General features: G+C 42.7%; 1 protein-coding gene across 3 annotated transcripts; it reads right to left on the reverse strand.

The window, feature by feature from the left end:
• Positions 1-1,092: 1,092 nt before the first annotated feature.
• SNX5 (sorting nexin 5) lies at positions 1,093-23,944 on the reverse strand. Of its 3 annotated transcripts, none has more exons than XM_082644726.1 (14): positions 23,830-23,944; positions 23,509-23,586; positions 13,825-13,929; positions 12,603-12,713; positions 11,425-11,546; positions 10,239-10,362; positions 9,467-9,562; positions 8,151-8,256; positions 7,993-8,068; positions 6,688-6,727; positions 6,512-6,598; positions 5,121-5,280; positions 2,523-2,608; positions 1,093-1,276 (listed from the first exon to the last, which is right to left on the reverse strand). In XM_082644726.1, the coding sequence occupies exons 2-14, from the start codon at positions 23,557-23,559 to the stop codon at positions 1,226-1,228; spliced, it is 1,215 nt and encodes a 404-aa protein (XP_082500852.1). In that variant the 5' UTR covers positions 23,560-23,586; positions 23,830-23,944; the 3' UTR covers positions 1,093-1,225. The 3 variants fall into 3 exon arrangements, with proteins under 3 accessions (XP_082500852.1, XP_082500851.1, XP_082500850.1); XM_082644725.1 differs by having other exon boundaries at positions 23,509-23,590; positions 23,830-23,915; XM_082644724.1 differs by lacking the exon at positions 23,830-23,944 and having other exon boundaries at positions 23,509-23,737.
• Between the last annotated feature and the right edge of the window lie 19 nt (positions 23,945-23,963).

A 23,963-nucleotide genomic window follows, 5' to 3' on the forward strand; every position in this document is an offset into this window, starting at 1 on the left:
CGCTTCCTGCACCACACCTCCCAAATGCTTTACGTGAAGGGAGCAGGAATTACTGTGTCTAGGCTTGTTTAGTAAATTTTAGTCACTGTAACTGGCTGGGAGGGCAAGACTTCGGCATCAGTTTAACATCAGAAAAAGTCACCTATGGTGTCCAAAACCAGAGTTTTACAACCCTCACACCAGTTACAGCTGATTAAAACACAGGCTAAAAGAGTGGGTAAACTTTTTACATAGTCTCAAAGTATCTTTCGAATAATTACAAAAGACAGACATAAACCTGGCAGGCACCGCCTTAAGGCTCAGTCACACCGATGATGGGACAGATATACCCTTAAAAACAGGTCTGCAGTCTTCTAAACTGTTAAGATTAGAACAGAGGCTGGGACAACGCTTGGCAGATACCAAAGCCCTCACCACCCCCAAGGCTTAGCTGCAACTGCAGTCTCAAGGCGCACCTGGCCTTGTTTCCCACAAAAACACTCCATAGTAGAGCATGGATTATTTTATTGTACACTTTATAAAAAGTCCAAACACACACATACCGCCCCCCCCATTAGGTAGGGAGTTCACATCTTTCTTAACGTAGATCTGGCCACCTTCTAAATTAGGTCTTATTACTTGTTCTTATACCCTTAAGATGCTTCTCTCCCCTCAAATATTTATCTCCCAACTACAAAAATGGAGTTGCAAAGGGTGTATATAAAGATATGAGATTTTTCTTGCTCTTGTTATAGTACAAACAACTCAAGGTGATTAAAGAACCAGGAGAGTAAGAAAGGGGGAAATTACCTAATGAAGAGATGGAATGTCTCTTACCTGTAACAAGCGGCTGACTCATCTGTTATAATCGGCACCTACCCTAAAGTAACCGGTTTGTAGGGGCATGGGCACAGGAACAGTGAGGCAGTGTGTGCCAGACCACTGCTTACACAGACTCCAGAAGGCGCAAGATTCCCACACCCTTTCTTAATTACGAAAGACAAATTAGAGGAGAACCCAGTACTTAGATTCTACCCACTCTGAGGTATTAAATGCATAAAGATCAGTTATGTCCAAGTAGCATGCAATAGAAATATTTTTGAACCAACATGGTTAAGTGTTAAGATCTTTAGAAATCAAAATATTTATTCACATAATTTTAAACTAAAGTCAAAGGTAATAAATCTTCCGTGGTAATGATCTGAGTGCAAGTGATGCGGGCTTTCTTCACATTCACATCCTTCGTTCAGTTGTTCTTGAACAAGTCGATGCAGCTCTGCAGAAGGGAGACGTTGTTCTAGAAGACAGACGTCAGGGCACTGGTGAGGCACGGACCTCAGACCCACAGACTTCACTTGTCACAAGACATGTGGCCGGGTGCTTGTTTTTCATTCAATGACCCCTGAACCACAATTCCCCTCATCCCAATTTCACGCTGGGGATTTCCTCACCCTCAGAAGGGCTGGTCAGCACTTCAGCACCTCCACCCCACACCCCAGGTTTGCTCCCACTGCAATCATGCCAATCCCACTCATGTGACTTAACCTAAATGTGGTATTTGAAAGCCTTGGAAAGACTGGATAAAAAGTTGCTAAAAAGTAGTTATGGGTGAGATTATAAATGAGATTACAAATGATAAATATTCACAAAGGACTTGGCAGGAAATACTGTACAAAGTTCTCACTTTAAAGGAATTCAAAAAACCTAGAATACTCAGAACACTATCATAAATGACCCATAAATGATACTTTAAAACTCCACTTTAAAAGGTCATATATACAGCAGGACTTAAAGAGGCAAGTGAGTAAGCATCTCTGTTGTGGTCAAAATAAAGGAATTCAAAATACACACAAACATTCAGTCTTCCTGCTTTAACCAGCACAGATGGACAGTGACAGTAACCTGACTGCCCTGGCTCAGACAGCACCCTGAGGTTCAGGATCTGCTGCACCCAGGAACCACCCAGAGAGCCCAGAAACCCTGAGTGAATGAGCCTGGACACAAAAAAAACAAAAACGAAAAACCCCTAAGAGCTCCCCAGTAGGATTCTACTATGCTCTAGCACTGAGAGCCACTGTTCTCCATCTTTTCTGGGCTAAATTATGCTACAGACATTATGAGGAAGTTTTCCTCCTTTTTAAACCAAAAGGGAATTAATATCAGAAGACGCTTAGCAAATTAGAAAACTATTTATAAAAAAAATCTTCCATGAAAACTCCAGATAACGAAGAGCTTATAAATGCTATGATGGATGCTCACAAATTACTGGAAAAATTCCTTCAGGGTGTGGCCCGCAAGGATGTCAAGAGAGAAGCTGGGTAACCGCCACCAAGAATGCCCTTCTCAAAAAGCAGTATTTCGTCAAGACATACGTAGTTTTGGTTTGCAGTGGAAAAAATACTCTGACAAGTGGCTCCCACCCACACCTCAGGGGATTAAAACCACAAAACAAATGCCATCTGCTTGATGACACTGGAATAGTGAATTGGTAAATAACTTGAAAAAGACCCCCAAAGTTGACTTGGTGTGAAGATAACACTTACCCTGGCATGCTTTATTTCCAGTTCAGACATTTCAATCAGATTCTTCCTAAATGCTGCCACTCTCTTCCGTTTGAAATTGATTAGCTCTACAAAGCAAAGTTTACCAAGTAAAACAGAACAATCTTCATCTTTAACTTCCAATACCATTCTTACAAATAAAATGATCTCCAAAGCTTTGGTACCCCACACATTTTCTCACATTTTTGTTATCTCTGCCATTGGAACACACCCCCAGTCACCAAGAATGGCCCCTTAACACCTGGAGGTTTCTGAGTTGAGCTGCCTTGCCCTTTCCCTCTAGGAACCAGTGCTTGTGGAGGGTGGGCTAGGGAGGTAGTGGGCCACACATACTTGCACCAATGACCTTTTTTATGGATCATTTTTAAACTCTGAAAACTGCTTTTTTGTGGCTATTTCTACAAAACATGCCACCTTTGTGTCTATCCATCATGAAAATTCAGGATCACTGTCCTATCAGACTCCCTCTGATTCCTTCCACACACTTGTGAACTCAGGCTCTACCCTGCAGCTCTCACCATCATTCCTGTGATCAAAATCCTCCCTTAGCTTAAGCTGGTGCTCAGAGTCCTGTATCTTGTCTACACAGCACCATCCAACAGAAATGTAATACAAGCAGCCACATTAAAAAATAAAAACTCAAAAAATGTATAGTGATGTTAACGACAGTAACTCGGATAGATCAGGCTGGTCTTGTCAGATGTCAGAATAAGCTCTTCTCCTTCCCTCCAGGACCAGAACTCCAGACTGACCCATCTGTCTCCCAGGACACCTGCCCACTGCCCTGTGCTTCTGCAAGAGCTCCCATCAATTCAGCCACAACCTTAGAACCTCAACCTAAGACAAACAGGCTAGGAGCCATTTATCTCATTATTCTACAGAGTACTGCACTTTTAAATAGTGTACACCCAGGCTTACATTTTGAATGAGGAGGATACGATCAAACAACAAAGGGACAAACCTTGGGCAATAGAGACAGGCCTAACCCGGCACCACTGTAAAGCTTTGTGGCTTCTCTTTAAAAAAAATTCTCAAAGCCACTAAACTCTGACCTATATAATAACCTAAGATTTCAACTCAGTAGTTTTGAAGTGTTCTTTTTCCTTATAAATTTAAATTAGCTTTTTTTTTTTTTTTTTAAAGCTAGAATTTTTATTTAAACTACAGGGCAGTGAGAAGGAGGCTCCTCTGAAAGAATACAAAGGGCAGCCATGGGAGAATGTCTGCAGGCCATTTGCAAAGACTGTACAGAGAAGCCCTGTCCCTCAGTGAGGGCACCGGAGTCCTGCACAGAGAGAAGCCAGGACAAAGGAGCGGAGCTCTTCCAGATACCCCGGGACTGCAGCGCCACAGAGGAGGGGGAGGTTCTGAGGAAACAGTCTTATGATGAGATACGGATTCCACATGGAAACCTGAGTTCTGAAGGGGGAGGGTGTTCTGAGGGTGAATCAAGTGTCCACTCTAAGTTACATTCACATCCTGGAAGACACAGTCTTTACTTTTTGCTCTGGCATGTTCCATGGCCCCTAAGAACTTCAGGACAGGGAGATCCCCACTAAGGAAAAGACTACCTATTACACTCATGTTCAGTGGACAGGGGACACCATCTCCCAATTTTATTTTGTTTTATTTTTCTGGCCACGCTGCGTGGCATGCGGGATCTTAGTTCCCTGACCAGGGATTGAACCTGTGCCCCCTGCATTGGAAGCACAGGGTCTTAATCACTGGACCACCAGGGAAGTCCTAAATTATATTTTAAAAGCCCCTTACTCTGGAATGGTGGAAGGCAAGAACCAACCCTGTGGAGATGGAATACAATTGAGTCATTATCACAGACTCGTGATCCCTGAAGAGTATATACGTGTATGCACACATCCTGACATTTCCCCACTGTTGGCTGAAAGGTCTAGAAGCAGAGGCACCCCAGAAGAAATGAGCACACGTAGCACTCAATCTGGGCTCCTGGAAGAAATGGCGATTTTCATGGCTGGAGTAGAAAAGGTCTAAGATTAGCACAAAACATCTAATCCTCAAAAATATGGGGGTGTCATAAGGACACGCCAGCTTTAAAGGCACTCTCACTGGCTCAGTCTGGACAGTATGAACACCAAAATAACTTTGTACAGTCATGAATTTTAAAACTTTTTGAAAACAGGAATCCATGAGTCTCATGAAGATGATAAAAAAAAAATATGGGAGAGAAGGGAAGGCTTGTGTTAATGAAGGACAGACAGCACCAAGTGCGGACCTGGAGGCGTGGGGGAGGGGACAACTCTGTACTGTATCAAAGGTTACCGGAAGTTGGTAACTGTACTGTAGGGATGTAAGAGAAACACAGCCAAGTTTTCAGGGATAAAACGACTAAGAAAGATACAACTTAATCTCAAATGGCTAAAAAAAAAAAAAACCAACCCAGATATGTTTATAAAATCACACAAGTAGGAGCACATGTACGTGTGCAAGTGACAAGGCAGAGGATGTATGGGTGTTCTCTGTACCATTCGTGCAACTTCTCTCTGTAAGCTTGAGATTATTTCCTAATAAAAAGCAAAAGGTAAATAAAGAGTGGCCCCACTCAACCTTCTTTTGCAGATTCAGAAAGCTGTTCAAATTTCTGGCAGCATTCCTGCTGGTGTGCCTCAGCCAGCTTGACATCTTTGCTTTTTAACCGGGCCTTATCCAGCGCCTTGTTTGAGTTCTCATAGTCAATGAGGGCTTTAGTGCGTCTGTATAAGAGATCCTGAGAAGAAAATTAACAGGTATAATGCATGGTAGTTAAACCTATACCGAAAAACCTCTAGAACAGAACAGGAAGACTATCTGAAGTACTCTAAAAAACAGACAAGTACCTTGGGGCACTGCCTAACATGTCAGCCATCAACCACCTCCTGCACCGCCCCCCCCTTAAATCTCAACATTAGGCTGGTAATGGCAGCGCTTGATGCACTGCTGACGGCCTTTCCAGAATTCTTTATGTGGATCAAGAGGAGGAACCAAACAGTGACAACTACAGGATTTTTTTCTCTAAGAAAACATGTCACAAGACAAGTCACCTAAAATTAAACTATGAGGGAAGGAATGAATTTCTACTACCTGATGACATTTTCCCATTAGGTATTTTCCCTACCTAATTTTATGCTGCCAGGTTTAGTATATTTCATATAAAAATAATTTAAACATTTTTCTTCAGGACAGTGTAGACAGTGAAGAATCCATGTTCCATTCCCAAAGGTCATTCTGCTCACCACTTCATCTCGCTTTGGTTAAGTAATGCTTTATGACTCAAAGGCTGCAGTGACAACTGCAATTCAATGAAAGACCACAACCCCAAAGACTTTTCTGCCTCAGAAACAGCCCCTTTGGCATGTGTCCAGTTATCTCTGCATCCAACGGCATATAATCTCCCAAACCACTACCTGCCTACTCAGCACCAGCCCTACTGCCCCTGAGTTCCTAAGCAATACAAACTAAGGACACAACGTAACAAAAAGGCACGTCACTGTGAGATGATTTCCATCTAAAACAGAACTGGAGGAGACACACCCGCACCCTCAGAATATAACTATACAACTTAAGAACTGAGAGACTGATTTCCCACAAACACCTGATATACAGGAGACCCAGACTTACCTCCCGACCAGTGAACACCAGCCAATGAGCTTACTGCTGGGGACCAGCTCCCCTACGCCAACCATCTTACTGCCAAAGACTCTTCCTCTTTGCACCCCTTGCCCCAAAATACATCCCACCCCACACCCTCAATGGACTCTCCTGTGGCTTGCTACAGTGTTTCCCATACTGCATGCAACTCCTCTGCTATTCCTGAAGAAACTCGAGCTTACCTCAGTTTACTTCTTTATTTAGGCTGACATCACTTACATGAACAATCCTGACAAATTCCTATCTTCTTTCATTTTTAACAAAGAGAATACATCTGTATCACCAGACCTCTTCTGGGAGAACTCCCTCACCTTAGCAGCCTCTATGTTGAGCATGTAGTATCGGAGGAGCTCTGTCAGCTTTAAGTCTTCATCTGAGGAGACTCGACTCTCTACTTTCTGTTAAAAAATCAAAGGCCACCATCGTCTAAGCAGAAATCTACAGATTATAAAATAGATACCTTGAAGACCAACATAAAAATCCTTACCCTAAGTTTTTCAAATAGCTCAGCCGCCTTCAACAGGTACCTGCAAATATACACGATTTTGGCTTACGGTCTTAAATCATGTATGAAATATGATCTTATCAATGCTCTAAGACATGAATGGGCAAATTCAGGGGTCCTAGTCTGTGGCGCTTTAGAATTAACATATCAAAGCAATGCTTTCATCACAAGTGGCCCAATATAGCAGAGAACACGGTTACGAAATCGAGCACACGTCCAGTGCCGCACTCACCGGCGTTGGCCTCTCTTGCTGCCCCTCAGCCACCTTGCTGTGCAGAACCTATGTCCCCAAGTTCTTATCCGCTGTTAAACTTGTGTTAGCCAAGGTCAGGTTCTAAGCCATAAATACGCTACTAGTTTGTCTTGGTTCTGCCATCAGCCTGACTCCCATTTTCAAGTCTGAAATACTAACGCCCCCTAGACCAAGCCTAGGTGTAAGTAGAACACAGTCGTTTGACAGTAACAGCGAGGGGTGGTTCCAGGATACAGTGCCCACCCTGCACACAGACTAAAACCCACAGTTGATCAAGTCCCTTATCTATATGGTGTATTTGCATATAATGCAGGTACACCCTCCTGTATATGTTAAATCATCTCTAGATTACTTATCACACCTAAAATGTAAATGCTATGTAAATAGTTGTAAGTACAATGTAAATGCTATGCAAACAGTTGCTGATGCACAGCAAACTCAAGTTTTGCTTTTTGGAACTTTCTGGAATTTAAAAACAAGTATTTTCGATCTGCAATTGTTTGACGCTGTAGATGCAGAACCCACAGATATGGAAGGGGCCAACCACACCATCTCATACCAGAAATAACTAGAATGAAGAAACTGTGAAAAATTAATATAAAAAATGCTCAAAATCAGACTGGGGTCATTACTTTACCCTTATGGCCACCTTAACCAAACCTCTTCAAGTCAGCCCAGGGCATTACCGAGTAAAGCGCAAGCACCATTTGCCAGCAAACACAAAGCAAACTTCTCTCAAAGACAATTCCAAAACTAAAATAATCAACAACAGACACAAGTAAGTTTGACAGAAATAAAGGCTTTGACAACAGCTACCACGTTTTGGTACAGAAGTGCCCTGAGTCCCCTACAAACGTCTTACAAGTATTTACGTTCAGAGGCTGTATAGTATCAAGTGAGTGCTGGAGACTATGGTCGACCCGAGGTGGGCTTGGCTCAAGAGCGGAACTGAACCTGTGCAGTCATTACCCATTTTACCACCCAACAGTTTTCAATTAGGGGATTAGAGAAAATGTCTTCCGACAAAAACTTACTTTTTGATGACTGTGGGCTCTTCTAAAGCCAGGCTATGCAAGCAGGCTGCGGTGTGGATGTAATCGTCCGCTACATCTGCAGGAACAAGGATAGTCCTTTTATGTGAGCAGAGCTGGCACATTAGCAGACTAAGGGGCTAATGGGCGAACGTATTTACTTTTATGAGCGCTGGTCATTCTGTCAGCCTTTGCACAGGAACCCTTGATCCTATCGTAATAGTTACTGAGGAAATGCTTCTCTTGCTCAAAGAAGTCATCTACTTCCTAAAGGGAAGGAAAAAAAGAGGTTTAAGAAGCAAAACTTCTTACAAATATGTATTTTATATTAGAAAAAAGCACTAAAGAAATAAGCTTATGCATAAGAAGTTTAAACTCTAAAGACTAGGGAAATAAAAATATTTTTTTTGAAATGCACTTTTCATACCTGGGATTAGGAAAAGTGAAATGTTGGCAGGAAATGTCAACAGAGAACCATTTTGAAGAGCCATTTAGCACAGCCCAGTAAAACTCAGCATCCTCTCTAACCTCCAGTAATTCCGCTAGAGCAGTGGTTCCGCCTGGTGGGTGGCTCCCTCGCCTCGGATACCTGCACCTGACAAATGTGTTCGGTTCCAGACTGGGAGGCAACGCTGGCATCTGGCGGGCAATGACCAGGGATGTCAAACGCCCCCGCAATGCATGGGGACAGCACACCTTCAGCTGTGCCAGAGACAGCCCCAGAGCTTCCACATTTCTGACAATGCCCTGTCTTTCTCAGCACCTACACCCTGGGCTCCCTACTCAAGCCCTCAAGTGGCAAAGTCAGACACCAGACAGTAACTGTTATGGTAGAAGGGAGGGGCGCTGAGGAGTGAAGAAATAAACCACACCTACAAGGCTAGTGAGAAACTTGTACATTTATTTGATGTTCTAGAACAGCACTGTCCAATAGAAACATGTGAGCTACACGTGCGGGGCCACTTAAAACTTTTGTAGTAACCATGTTACAAAAAGAAACAGGTAAAACCCATATTTTATGGTTCTTTCTTCCTATCAAGTCCTTGAAATCCAGCATGTAAACAAAACATAAAATTCAGTTCCTTTATTACACCAGCCAACTGCATCTGTCAAGTGCTCAACTGCCACCTGAGGCCGGGGCTACCAGGGGACAGTGCAATTCTGGAGAATAGCAGGAAATACTGGTCTTGTAGCTTATTTAAAAAAAAAAATAACTGAGTAACCTCTCCTTACAGAAAAGGAGAAAATGAAGACTTAAGTGTGGAAAGGTTCTTATCCCTTCTCCTGGGAAAGAACGGAGTATTTTCGGAAAATAAGTGAAAATTCAATGAGTAGATAAAAATAACCAAATTTGAAAAAAATTATTTACATTTTTGAGAAGCTAATACCATTTGTTTCACAAATATCTATTCTGAAGAAACAAAAGGTCACCTATTCACACAAAGAGAATTTTCTCAAACAGCTAAAGGCCACTTACCTTAACTCCTGAAAAAAGGACTTCATCAGCACTTTTCACCACACTTTTGAAAAAGCCACCAAACATCTCTTTGGTATTTTTCCGCCTAACACTTAGCTAAAGAGAAATCCAAAACAGTTAACTGTACATATATTTCCCATCAAGTCCTGAACACATTCCAAGTAACTGTTTACTAGTGTAAGTATACATTTAAGATACCTCTAATTCCATCGTTAACAACAGACCTAAAATATCAAATAAACAGCTAAATCTAAGCACAGGTTGTAATTCTAAAAGTGTGACTTAGGAGATATTTTGAAAAACTATCTAGGTATCAATATCAAGTCTTAGTGCCTTTAAATTCTTGATAGAATTACTGTTCTGTTATGCTGATTATTCACTAGTTAGAAGACCTGTGAGGAAATGTGTAGGTCAGGGCTTGCCTCATACATATTAAACACCAAGAAATGTAACGTATTTTTGTAAAAAAGCAAGCATATGTCTCCCTTTCAACGAAAAAGACAAATGTGGATCAACTTAAATTCTTTCGAATAATCCCAAGCTTAACTGAGGGGAAAAAGGTCAAAATATTTACATGCAACATTTTATAAAAATGCCTTACACATTGGATCTATTGCCCTGGGGGAGGTGAGCAAGGGGAGGAGCATCTAAGAAAGGTTTCTGTTGTGTTGATAAGAAACTCAACCTTGAAAGTCAATTTTTCAGAAAATATATCAAGTATATTCTTTGTACATTTTAACTGGATCATGGAAATGGAATAAAAATGCCTTACATCTTGATCATATTCCAGGAAAATGTGAAAGTTGCGATCTTTACTGAGAACAGGGTGAGAGGAGAGCCGCTGAAGAAAGACTTCATGGGAAGAAACAGTCTTCTTGAAGACCGCGAGATACTCACTGGAAGAGAAGCGCACAAGGCCTCAGCTCAGCTGACCACCCAACACTGCTCCCTGGGACCTCACTGCGCTGCTCCTGCAGCCATGCAGAACACCTCAACTGGACCCAAAGCAGCTTGGTATAATGTAGCATCCAACTAGGTAATAAGGCAGTTCTTGTTTTGGAATCTGTGGAACAGCCACCGAAAGGGGAAGCAATATAACCAGAGTTGATAGGGTACATCTGTGAAGCCCAAACCCACGTGTACTTAAGCACAAAACACTGGCTTCTTTAAAACCATGAAAACCCTTTAATTTTGCAGCCATGTACACAGCAGTGAGTCTAACAAAGCCTGGAACCATCAGAAACTACAAAGTGGCTTCATCTCAATCTACACACTAGAGATGACTCTAAACTTCCCAACAGTAGGAACTTGCGTCTGTTGTGTTCAGCGCTCTATCCTCAGAGCTGTCCACGGGGTACCAGGCTAATGGGCCTGTGGCAGCGTGCTGAAGAGACTCGCTGAGATGGACCCCAAAGAAGGGAGGGAGCCAAGGGAAAGAAGTGCAAGGACGGCGTCATAAGAAACTATGCAAACCTCCAACGATGATACAGAATAAAGAATCCATTTTTCTTTGGAAGAATTACAACCAGATTAAAAGAGCCATAGCTGTGGCTATTCTTAGAATGCTTCTTTGTAGCAGCACTCACTGCCATCTAGTTTCAACTATACTTCCAGTAAACAAACTTCAGGGAAGAAAGTTTTGTACATTATCACAGCCTGAAGACTTGCTTATATATAAAGACAAACGTTTAGTTCTTCACTTTATGCCAGACCAACACTCCATGACAAGCATGGTCTACAAACAGAACCACCATCTACTCAACGTCAGCAGTCCCCAGGGAATCAATGTCTAAAGTACAAAGACCATGCCCCTTCACCCACACTCTGCAAAATGTGGCTTGAGAAGACAACAGACACGTTAACTAATTAACTGAAATTAGCTGTCAGATTCTCGTTTCTGCACACATCACCATTTTTATTCTCAAAGGGTAGAGCCCCCATCAAGAAAATGCACTTACGCTTCCAGCTCTTGCTTCATCTTGGCAAATTCTTCTTTGGTCATAGACCCTTCACCCTCTCCCAGTTTCTGCATCTTCTCTCGAGGGCCGTCGAAGTCAGGCTTTGCAGGCGCGGGCGGAATCTGCAGTCAAGACAGTAACTCGTGAGGGTTCTCGCCCCCGAGACGTGCAACTCAGTGCCTGTGCACAGGAGGCAGGGAGCCCAGTGGGGCTGCCTGAAAATCAACTTGCACTTCTCTCTTAACCTTATTCCTTTCAGCCATTTAAAAGAAGTATCCCCTACAATGGGCACTCACTTTGACTGCAATCATTTGTTCAGTTAATCACTGGACAGTTGGTAGGTATGACAGTTTATTATCCTGCTTCAACTGTCAGTTTAATTTATATATTACAATCAATGCTAAAATGAAGCCAATGAAGTACGATGAAGATAATAATCTCTGGATTTATAAAGGAATTTATTCCAGAGGATAAAAGATTCTAAATTTGCGTGGACATTCTTAAACATAAGCTTCAGTACTGATTTTGTTTAACTATTTGGCCAGATTCTTCAGCTGGCCTGGCAGGAAAAGCCATGTTTCTCTCCTTTAAAATCGACTAAGGGACTTCCTTGGCAGTCCAGCGGTTAGGACTCTGTGTTTTCACTGCCAAGGGCGCGGGTTCAATCCCTGGTTGGGGAACTAAGATCCTGCGAGCTGCACAGTGCAGCCAAAAAATAAAAATAAATAAAATCAGCTAAGTCTCTTCCTAGAGCCACGCGTTAACTCTCAAGGGCCGAGCACAAAGACAACTGCCCCCTTTATGCCTTCAGCAGAACACACCTGAGAAACCCAGCACACACTACCACCAGCAAAGATCAATTCCACTTGATGGCTGAAAGGAAATGCCCGAGAAATGCTAAACCCAAAGGTAGACAAGACTTTACACCATGAAACTGCTTACTCTCTTTTACTGTACAGAATATAAGACTATGCTTCATCTTACAGCTAAAACGCTACTTTCACATACTTTAGATTTTACCAGTAATAGTTAACACATACTCTAGTTGACAAATGAAATCAGACTATTTTCACAATCTATTATAAAAAAAAGTGGGTAAAAGTCTCTCAAAACAAAATGAACAGCAAGGTAGAAGAAATTGGCTTCAGTAATTACCTGATTATCCAAAATATACTTACAATAAGCCCAGCATAGTCTGTAGTTTCAATAAGAGTGTCATGTAGCCACACAAAGTCTTCATGTTGCCTTGTAACAGAAAACTCTGGGCTCTGAAACGTGGGCAGCGTGGTCTGTAAAGAAAAAAGAAGTGACTGTTAACTACTATTTTCAGATAAAGTGGCTTGGGTTTCATGCAGTACACTATGGGAAAATTCTGCATAATAGAACATCCAGTTTTTTAATGAGATCCAATAAAGAACAAAGCTAAGATTCAACACGTTCTTTACGGAGTTCTAGTCACACAACTCCACCTTTCAGGTCAACTCAGACAGATATAATCACGTAGGCCTCACGCTGCCTGAGTGACAGGTATGTTAATCAAGCCACCAAGGTACGCAGAGAAAACCTCATGGGCGAGGACCTCATAGACAACATATTACCAATATTATGCTGGAGATGGCATAAACCAAGAGCTCTAGCTTCAAACTTCCTGACTCAAATTGTGCCTCAGCCATTTACTTCATTTAAACCTGTACCTCAGTTCCTCACCTGTAAGATGGGGATAACAGAATACCATAAGATTGTTAGAAAGAGAAAATTAAGCCCATGTAAACCCTTTACAAAAGTGCCTGGCATAAGACAAGCACTCAATACATTTTAACTAGTATGGAAGTTGAAAGGAGACTAAAAATGTTCCTGAAAAGATCCCAAGAAATTAAACTTTCTATATTTTTCACAGATTGGCATATTGCTTTTGTCAAATTAAAAATCTGGAGAAAAATTAACACAACATTATAAATCGGTTATACTTCAAAGTAAATTTTTTAAAAAATCTGGAAGAAAAAAAACTCTTCTGAATCATAATAGGTGGGGTGACGGCCAAGAACTTAGTAAATATGGGAAAAGCAAGCACTTCCCACGCGTGCAAATTAAAAACAAAGGTGGAGTTCTGTGGCAGGTGGCTCCAGCTCTGTCGCTCTGCCTGGCTTGCTTCCCCACGCAGCAGAGCACAAGCCACACTAAACACCAGCAAAGCCCACAGCCCCAGGGCTCCACCACAGTAGACGATGCTGTAAGAACAGCACTCATCTGACGCTTACTAGGAGCAAGCGGAGGGAGGGGCCTCACTTAGCAGGAGTGCCACACTGCACTCAGGTCACTAGGTCTCTTCTCATGCCCAATGTGAGTACCAAGGCTGCAACCTGGCACTGTTTTTATTACTGAAGTCATTCTGTCACTTACCTTGGTGTGCACTGTAAATTTGACTTTATCCCTCTCACTGAGTGCATCAGGTATGTCAATCTGAAGCGAGGGATCAACATTCAGGTCCACTGATACAGATCTTAGCTGAAATACATTTTTTGGCTATTAGTCTCAAGTTCATTTTAGTCCTAAAAAGTATCCTTCCAAAAATGGGGAGCTAGTAATTAAAAAGCAGTCTATACAAGACTTCTATTGTTCTATTTAGAACAAACTCAGTTGAGATAGTATTTGAAACTGTGGGAAAACCTGCTCTTAAATGCATGGGTGGGTCCAGTGAATTCCTGTAATCTAAACAAAGCAACTATATAATTCTAATATCATGTATGTTACATACTTTGTGTGTACATGAAAAATACATTTAACCAAATACTTGAAGAACTGTACTAAGAATAAGAAGGCTTCAACTGGATAGAATGAAATCCTGAACTTCTTACATAAATGCCCAAATTACAAGAACATTCAAGAGGCATTAACAGACTATCTGAAAGTTAGAGGCTGGTAAAATTTGGAAGTACAGAGAACAGTCAGGTGGTATGGGATCTTGCGTGGAGAGATAAAAATCCACTCAAGAGTGGACCTATTGATATTCAGGGACTGTCAAGGAGATGAGAAATCTAGACACAAGAAGTGAATTGTAAAAACCAACAAAGGCCTTAATTATCAGAATTCCACTGCAATTACATATAAGGGAGAAGTGTGAGCACTGCCCTGGAAACAAAAGTAAATGATTTTTGTGAGTTGGAAACTCAGAGGAAAATAATATCCAACTCCAGTTTTGCCTGTTTAAAAAGAATTCTTGGAAGAAGTGGACTGTTAGGAAAAAGTGGTAAAAATGGTCTTCCTTTAAAAAAAGCTTTCCTACTGAATCTAAAATATGATAAATTCTTTCATTCTTAAGACAGACAAGCTGACAGTGGATCTGAAGGCCCGACACAAATAAGAGATTGCAGGGATTAAACATCTCATCCTTCCCCCAGCCCCCAATTGTAAGCTAGTGCTAAAGTTGCCAGAACCCTCTAGACTATTAACACAGGAAATGCCAAGTGAAGACTGGAGTTAAGAGGATGAGAGAACAGGGAATCCTGAGTATTTCCCTCTAAATTTCCCTTTGAATTCCTTTCTTCAAAATAAGAAGACCAAAGACTGATGAACTTCTGAAAATAGAAAAACTGGTTCTATTAGGTATGAAAAGATGAAACATATTCTCTAAGAACACATGGATTACTTCTCTCTCCTTTGTAGTATCTCAGAAACTGTCAGTACTTCCCTTTTTCCTTCAGCACTGTGACCAAGAAAAAAATTTTAATTGCAAAAACCAGAGTGAGCCCTAGAACAATGGCTTTCCTCTAAGAACTAAGGCTCACGGTCTTGCCACCAGAACTTGATTTTTAACATCAAGTATTTTAAGGTCACAATATACTTAACAGTTCCTGACATGTCAACCTAAATACATCTTCCAAGTGGATTCTTGATGACTCCTATGAAATATTTGCTTGTTTGGCTTAATTTTCACATGTCCCTTTATGAAATCTCTGCAAACAAAGATAAAGCTTCAAGGTCAGGGATACTTCATTTTATCACAGCTGTGACTCTAGCTCTGACACATTTCTGATAAAAGCTTCCTTCCTCCTGATAATTTACCACTGGGTAAATGCAGCTTTCAAAAAGACCTCAAAATATACACTAAATTTGACTGCAGAGAATACTGGCCACCCCACTGATCTCATGTTTGTATGCGTCAAGAGTAAGTACACGAATAAAGTGGGTCAGGTTACTGGTGGAAAGATGGGGCCGGGCCAGGGACCGTGTCTAAGGTGCATTTCCCTGAGTTCAGCAACAACAGCCATGTTTCCTGAGATTCCATTTCCTAACGAGGTCACAAATTCTGGTTTCCGGCAGTCTCTCAATTTCTGAACATACTGTCAATTCCATTTTAGCTCACTCCAAGCCCAGTGAGCCCACGAACACCACAAGGATTGCCTTGGGAATTAGGGTTGGAAGACCCAAGGGGAATGTAATCTAGTAAACAGGGCTCATTGAAGCACCAGTCAAAGCGGCGATGGACTTCACCAGCGAACATCAGATGTCACCTCTTTCCCACACCTCCAACCATACAGAAGTAACAGCGCAGGTTATTCACTGTGTTACTATCTTCTTGTCAGCAAAGATATTTTGTTTTTTAGTGTAAGAGCGTGATGAGGACACAAAATAACAAAAACCACTAGACGTTTGGAAAGACTGTGCACTGTAACAAGATGCCAAGCGCCCAGCTTCTCTGGCAGTAATCACTTCTGCCTAAATATACCACCCTAGGAAGGGACTCAACAATCCCACCACCTGACATGATAAACACTCCCACCCCACCACGAAAACAAAACAAACAAACAAACAAAAAAAACCCACAACAGATAACACGAAAAAGTCTGCATTTGGGCCTCAAAGAATTGTCTGAAAAAGGATGGTGGCAAAATTCTGAGTATGCAGACCATCACCAACTCAAATGATCCCTATTCACAAGTCAAAGGAACTTTCTTGTATTGTAGCAAGATAACCCTCCAGATAATAAAGCCCATAAATCACCAAGGAGCAAAAAGTTGTGAAATGTTTAAAGCTTCTAAGTCAGCACTCTCTCCTCACTCCGGAAGCATCAACTGTGATTAAAAGCTCAGCATTCCTTTTTCTGCTTGGTCAACAGAACCAACACTCCATAGCCCCATGGCACAGTACTTGCTAAATAATCAACAGGGTGGAGGGTACAGCAAGTGGGTGACACGCCTCCATACACTTTCGCCCACTCACCATCTCTGCCCCCTAGACTAAGTGAGTGCTGCCTTAGCCCTGCTGGCCAACACTGTCTGACCTGGGCCACAGGTGTCAAAATGACTGGGACAGCTGTTTAAAGCAGCGGGGAGAGGCAGGCAGGAGAGGCAGGCTTCAGAAAGGGGTCTAACCTTAGGCACGTTAGCTTTCCCTTTCCCATTCCCTTAGGCCACTGGTGAGAATCAAATTTAAAACACATTTACTCTCCAATGCGCAATGTTAAGTTTTAAAACAGACTTTCTTTTGTAGATTTCCACAGAAACCACTACATCACATACTCCAAGTTTTAGATGGAGTTTCAGTCCCCAATATACTTCCTTATCAGACTAATCCTTACAGTAAGGATTACAGTGATCTTTGTGAGAAGAAAAGGGGGTAAACAAGCATTGCTTCATTTAGAAAACAAAATTTTAACTGTTTTAAGAAATCTGAAGGCTTGGTAAGAGAGCTGAAAAGGAGAAAAATTAAATCAATCCTTGTGCATTCCCTCACTTGTTCATCAGCCTCCCAGCTGGGGCACCTGACACTGGCCACAGGACAGATCTGCAAAGCTCTGAGCTGCTAAGAACCACTTTTGGTCCAGATCTCACTTATGACTCACTTTGGTACACGACTTTAATTTAACGCCATTGCAAAGCCTCCTCTTCAAAAGGTTAAGTGGCACAGAGATTGCGAAGAGCACCTCTGTGGCTGGACAACACAGAAAGCCAGATTCAGAAACTCAGAACCCACAGAAGAAGATACATAAAGTATAAAAAATGTTACGGCAGCTGCAGACTCCAGTTTACACTACTGACATATAGCCAAATGACAAAACACAATGGGAAGAAATCATCTCCACAGTAACTCTGATCTGCTAGAATGGGGTCTAGTTGAATAGCCACTTAAGTCTAACCAGTTTTGTATACATGCAAGAAACTGAATATGCCAGCCCCTATTATTTCCATCTTAATTTGAATGTTGCAAGGAAACTACTGCATTTAGAAGAAAAGCCTGCATGTATACACTGAAAAGACTTTCCATTCTCCAGTCCCGAAGCAGAAATGTACTTAACCGGCACATGCTACATCAGTGTGCCTCTCCTTCAAACTGTTTCTCTCCTAAGGATTCTGCTTCGCTTTCCCTTCGCCCAATGGCTAAGGTACTAAAGACCCCTACCAGGGAGAGGGCCAATACGACAAATAATCTTTGAATGGTCTGTAAGCAGCATGGAGCCAGAACAGGCAAGAAACAACCAAGCCATATTTCAGCTAGACAGGTACGGATACCTTGCCTAGTCCAATACTCACTAGTGAGGAAATAAATCCAAAAATGCTCTGCGGCAGACACATTGGATTTGCAGTAATTTCTGAAAACTGACTCGCATGATACATACTTATGAAACATATATTACTTTGTTACTGTTTCAGCTCACAGGAAGGAAGTGCTCTGTAAGAAATTCTAATACTGTATCTTTCTCCGAACCCCTCTTCATGGCTCAAACACTGTAATGGTACTGAATTATTTCTTACTATTTTTTCCCACCCTGAAGGTAACCAAAACTTGTCTGTGCTCTATCCCACTTATCCCTGAGGCACTGGTGCATGAAAAACAATTGAATTGACTGTGTGCAATACATGAGCTGCTTTTACAGGTATATGTGTTCATCTCCTTCCCCCCACCACTGGCTCCCCGCTTCCTATAATTCAGGCCTGCGAATATCGTATCATAGTCCTCAAGGACAACAGAACCAACGACTTCTAGATCTCAGTCTACTAACATAGATAATAGTTATGGAAATTAGCCACAAGCTTAACAACTAGATAAAGAGCTGCAGCAAGTGATCAGATTTCCACCACTCATCTTGGTGAGATGAGACCCACAGGGACCCATCCCTGCTGACACCAACCATTCTTACCGGTAGTCCACCAACACACAAGCTGTCTACAGTAGAACACTGCAGACTGCAGGGCACTTGGAGGCTACGCAGCCCAGAGTTCCCAGAACAGAAATCCAGGCTTGGAAGAAGGTCAGTGCAGCGCACTCAGCGAATGGATAAACTGAATCATCATTTCACAAGGCTGCAAGCCCACGAGCCAGTGGAATCCCAACATGGAACCAGAAAGAGATTAAGTTGGATTACTGGCTAAAATAAAATTCATTGTGAAATCCATCTACTTACAATCCATCTAATTGCAAGATACCTGGATTATTTTCAGGAGTTCACAAAGTGAACTGTTGAACCATATGATCTATAATGCTCTCCTAGCACAGAAATTCTATTGGGAAACGACATACCACTGCTACAGAGGAAGCAGCTGCCACAAACAGAAAACTCGTTTCCTCCATTCAAAGCTAAAGCCCTTCACCTACTACTAGATGTCATCAAGTCTCCCTTCCAAAAGTTCCTGGTCTATCAAGTCCACAGCTCCTTACTACAAAGCAGTCTTACTTTATGATCAACCCAAGATGAAATAGAAAAAGATGTGAGAATAAAATTTACCTTCACCAACAAAGATGATTCAGCAACGTGGATGGAGCTGAGCTTGAGCTTGTGTCATGAGTTTAAGACACAAATGGCAGCGTGGAGAGAAGAAAAGCTTGCCTGCTTCCTGGTGGGATTCCTTGTATGCTAGTCAGAGGCACCACACATTTCCCAGCTCTTTCAGATATAAATATTTCAGCCCTTCATCACTCACCAGGTACCTGGTCCCCACTAGCACAACATGTAAGCTTTGTACTGCTCTTCACTAAAGATCAGGCGAAAGCCTTAAGGCTGGCGACATCTGCATTTGTGCTCCTCACCATTTACACTAACTAGACCCAAAGGCTTAGGGATCTGCCCCTCAAAAACAAGCAAACCATAAACTCTTCTGGCAAAAAACGCATACCACAGATTAACATAAGCAACTATTTTGAGAAAACTACACTTTTCTCTCCAGACGATATAGCAGTGCCTGAAAAAGCCACACCAAATTTCTAAAAGGAAGGCGGGGAGTCAATCCAAGAACCCAATCTCTAAACTAAAGTTCAGTCTCTCCTGAACCTCAAACTGCAACTTCACTCCTCCCTGTGTATTTACGGTTTGCCTTTGGGGTATGAAACAGTTGAGAAATTCCATACCCCCCTTTTAGGGGGAAACCTCTCTTCTTAAGAGTTAACTCAATGGCCAATCAGAAAATATACAGGTGTTGGAGGTGAAGTATCTTTTTTTTTGGGGGGGGGGAGCTAGTTTCTCATGTAAAGATGTAAAGAAACTTCTCAATTTGAACCTGTAAAAAACAAATTTGCTATTCATGCAAGACAAGATGTCCCACTATCCCTTCGCTATTTCAAAAATAAAAGGCAGAACTTATAAAGCGCAAAAATACTTTTCTCTGAATAACTGGGTTCATTAAAAGGTTGTTTCCCTAAATACAACCTAACTTCACTGCATATGCCTTTCACCACTGGCCAGTGGTACTACTGACCTACAGAAGTACGTCCTAATTTCCTCAAGCAATCAGGACAACAGAGCAAAAAAGCAGGATTTTAAAACCAAGTTCCACCCTGTAGCACATTTCTCAGTGATCTTCAATTCTGCCCCACAATGCTTTGTGAGTACTGTGGCATCCGAGCCTCAGGTTTCCATCGTCCAAAGGGGGCAGTGAACTCCAACATGGTAAACACAGCAGAGTTTGTAACTCTCAACTGCCCCGAATCCTTTACCATTTTTTGGTAAGGCTCCTCAATACCGGGGGGAAGGCTAATTCTACCAAAGATAGTTAACGATGCTGATGTTTTAAACGGCCTGTTATTTCCTTAGAATTTATCAAGCATCTGAAAAAAACTTGAAACAGACTGGCACACTAAAGATTAGCCTCTAACACAATCTGACCCACCCATATCACACCATTTTAGAAAGTTTAAACTGGTGATTCTCAACCAAGGGACATTTGACAGTGTCTACATGTATTTTTGACTGTCACTGATGAAGGGAAGGGAGCTACAGTCACCCAATAAAGGCCAGGAATACTGCTACAATGTGCAGGAAGGACAATTCCCCACAACAAAAAATTATCAAGCCCAAAATGTCAATCGGTAGTGCTCAGGTTAAGAAACCCTGGTTTAAACTGAAGCTCTACATTAGATGTTAGTCACTTACTAGGTCTCATACCAAATGAGAATTTGGATCTCAGAATCCAGAAAATACTCTCATAGTCGCCCTAGGCCATTTCTTCCTACAGCCAAAAAAAAAAAACCAGTAGGCAGATCATGACCTGCTATAGTAGTATTCACAAATGGGGATCTTAAGACACTGCCTGCAAGTTACTGATCCAGAACTAAGGCTTAGGCAGCTCTGAGAAGCCACACTTCCCGAATTTAAGAAGTCAAGTCATAAACATAGTAGAAAACGTAACTCCACAAGAATCAGTTACTCTGGACTTGCTACAGTATTGGTGAAAATTCAGGACTGTTCCTATACTAACATAAATTTTAACACTCTTCATCTAAGCTGGTGGAGAGTGGTGTCCCTAGAGACAACTTCCACACCAGTTAACAATCTGCAAACAAGAGCAGCAGCATAAAGGTAAAACGTTAATGACTGGCTCTGGGAAGGAAACACTGTCCACCCAAAGCCCATGTAACCAACTAGTGAAAGTAACAGCGCTAGGCTGGGGAGGGCCCCTACAAAGCTTCTCCTGTGTGATCACTTGCTTCAGTCCACTAACAAGTTAAGAATAATAAAAATCCCAGGAGACAATCAGGACTCGCACTCCATTTGCCGGGAGGTTGGCAAGACTAACGGGACCAAGACTCATCACAATAGACATACACTGAGTGTGAGTGGGAGCCTAAACGTGACGCCCGCTGTTTAAAGGACCTCTTGGCAAACAGGAAGCCTGGGTAAATACCTTATGGGAACAAGGTTCTGCATAATCTCTATTTCTCCCCCCAACCATTAAAAACTCCAGACACCTTAGAATGTTGATGCAGCCAGTGAGGGAGGCGGGGCGGGGGCTGCACTACACCAGTTTCTTTATCATGAAGATGCGGCCTAATGGTGTTAAAGGTTCAGTTAAATTTCTCAGGGGCTCGACTCAGCAAATCCTTACTTTTCTAAATTTAAAGACCAGAACACCATCTTTCCCATCAGTAGAAGACTAAAGAACAAATTAATCATACAACTGCTTTCTGGGAAAGGAGACAAATCAACACCTTCAGCTCAAAAGGATACGACTAAATGGAAGTGCCAGGCTACCGGATATAGGCCAGTACTCCTGTTTTGCTAAAGTAGCCAAAAGTTCTGCAGGAGCACTCAAAATCCTCAAGAATTAATTATGTTCCTTGCCTTATTAGCAGGTCTAAACCTCAAGAACCCCTATCCTCATGGAAATTCCAAGGCAATCAGAAAGCTTAAACTTACATTTTCAGCAAAAACGTAAAAATATTTCAGTTAACTAACAAAGCTAAATTACAGCAAGAGAACAGTTTGCCCAAGATTTGCCCTCCTGTTATTTCACTCTTGTCCCAAACTCCCCTTTGGTGAACAGTAAAAATCATCTAGACTTGATCCACATCCCAGGACTAGTATCGGACACCAGGAAGAAAAATGAAACCACGTGTTAGAGTAATATTTTATTAAGTTTATTATTTCCTTATTTCTGCAATTAAAAGAAAAGCAGGAAGATAATTCTATAAAATCCTTTCCTGTAGTCACTAAAACCAGGAGGCAGGAAACAGCCTTCAGAATCCTCTTCTGCTCGAGAATCAGAATGGTGGGGAAGTTATTTTAAAAACCAACCACAGGTATACTATACTAACAAATAGGAAGGTCGATTGAAGTTGTAAAGAGCTGTCTAAAATAAATTCTCGACCAAGAAAGAAGATGGAAGGTGGGGGATGGGGGGGGGAATCCATCTACCCAAATTTCTATTCAGCCATCTAAACTTCTAGAGAGAAAACTACCTTTGGAATAGTTCTAGAAAAAATGGTTCTCAAGTTCCCACTTCCGGCTTTAGGGAGGGGAAAAAAAATTACTTCTTTCCACTTTGAAAGAAATAAAAATACCCCAACCAAGACCCTATCCTCACGCTTCATTTCAGTAACTAATACAGCAGTGACCCCCTTGCTGAAGAATCCGGCAGCCTTCTGCGAGCTTTGGCACCACTAGATGAAAAGGTCTCTCCAAAGAGCTGTGGATCAAAAATGCCTCTGATTTCTAAAGAAATGCCTTCCACGTTACTTAAATGTCAGAGCGCCTCGAATTCCTGGATTAGTTTTTTTTCATTTTCTGTTAGAAAAACGTTTCTGTTGACGATTCTACACAAAACGTTGCGGCTCATACCAACCCCTGTATATTTCAAACTAACTTACAAGTAAAGGTCCAATCAAAGTAGAGGCTTGCCTCAATCTTCAATTGGCTATGGTGACATAAATTGACTGCATTAGTCACCTTTTAGACCTCAAGATCCAAGCGGCATGGGGGTACCTTACATCAACACGCAAATCTTAAGAGCGAAAATTAAGTTCAACTATTTGAGCACCTCCTAAAAATGACTAAACTCCCTCCCAGAGAGGCGCACTGAGCGCTTATGAAGTCGCAAGAGACACACTCCCGATACCTGACTCGACTGAATTTCCCCAGTATTTTGGAGGGGCTGCGGCGCGGTTTCGAGCTCCGTCGTTTGCTGCAAAACGGGTCTCGCGTGCACCGCGCTGTCTCCCCCGAGAAGTTTTAGCAACTTTCCACGCCGAGAGCGCGCTCCAGCGTCTCCGGCCCCTGCCCCGCGAGCCCCTCCCGGGAACCAAGGCAAGGAGCGTGGGGTCTGGGTGACCGCCAGGGCCTCCCGGCCCGGGGGCCGAGGGCGGCCAGGGCCTCACCTTGCTGCGGTCCTCCTCCTGCTGCTGCAGCAACTCGGGAACCGCGGCCATGGCGACGCGGGCCTCGAGCGTGGCCGCCTGGCTGTGCGAGGAGAGAAGAGGCTGGGCCGCCGCCGCCGCCAGGGCTCGTCTCGGGGGCGGCCGCAGCCCCGCCTCCGCCAGCCTCTCTGCCCGACGGCGGCGGGAGGCCTCGCGACTCCTCCACCGTCCCAGCAGCCCCGGGAAAGGCGAGCGGCGCCCCACGTGCTCCCCCAGGGCGGCCTCCCCCGTCCCCGCTGCCGTCCATCTTGGAGCCGGGCAAACAAGCTACGCGGGGCCTACCCTCGTTCCGAGCCACGCAGAAGCCGCCGACCACCTGCCGCCACGGGCACTCTCCCAGCGAGGCGCTTCTCAAGAACGGATGCGCGCTCTTGGAGGGAGGGAATTTATTATTCAGCCAGAGTCCAAGATGGCGA

Source organism: Mesoplodon mirus (genome assembly GCF_964341445.2).
Source record: "Mesoplodon mirus genome assembly, chromosome: 15".
In the NCBI taxonomy this organism is placed as follows: domain Eukaryota; kingdom Metazoa; phylum Chordata; class Mammalia; order Artiodactyla; family Ziphiidae; genus Mesoplodon; species Mesoplodon mirus.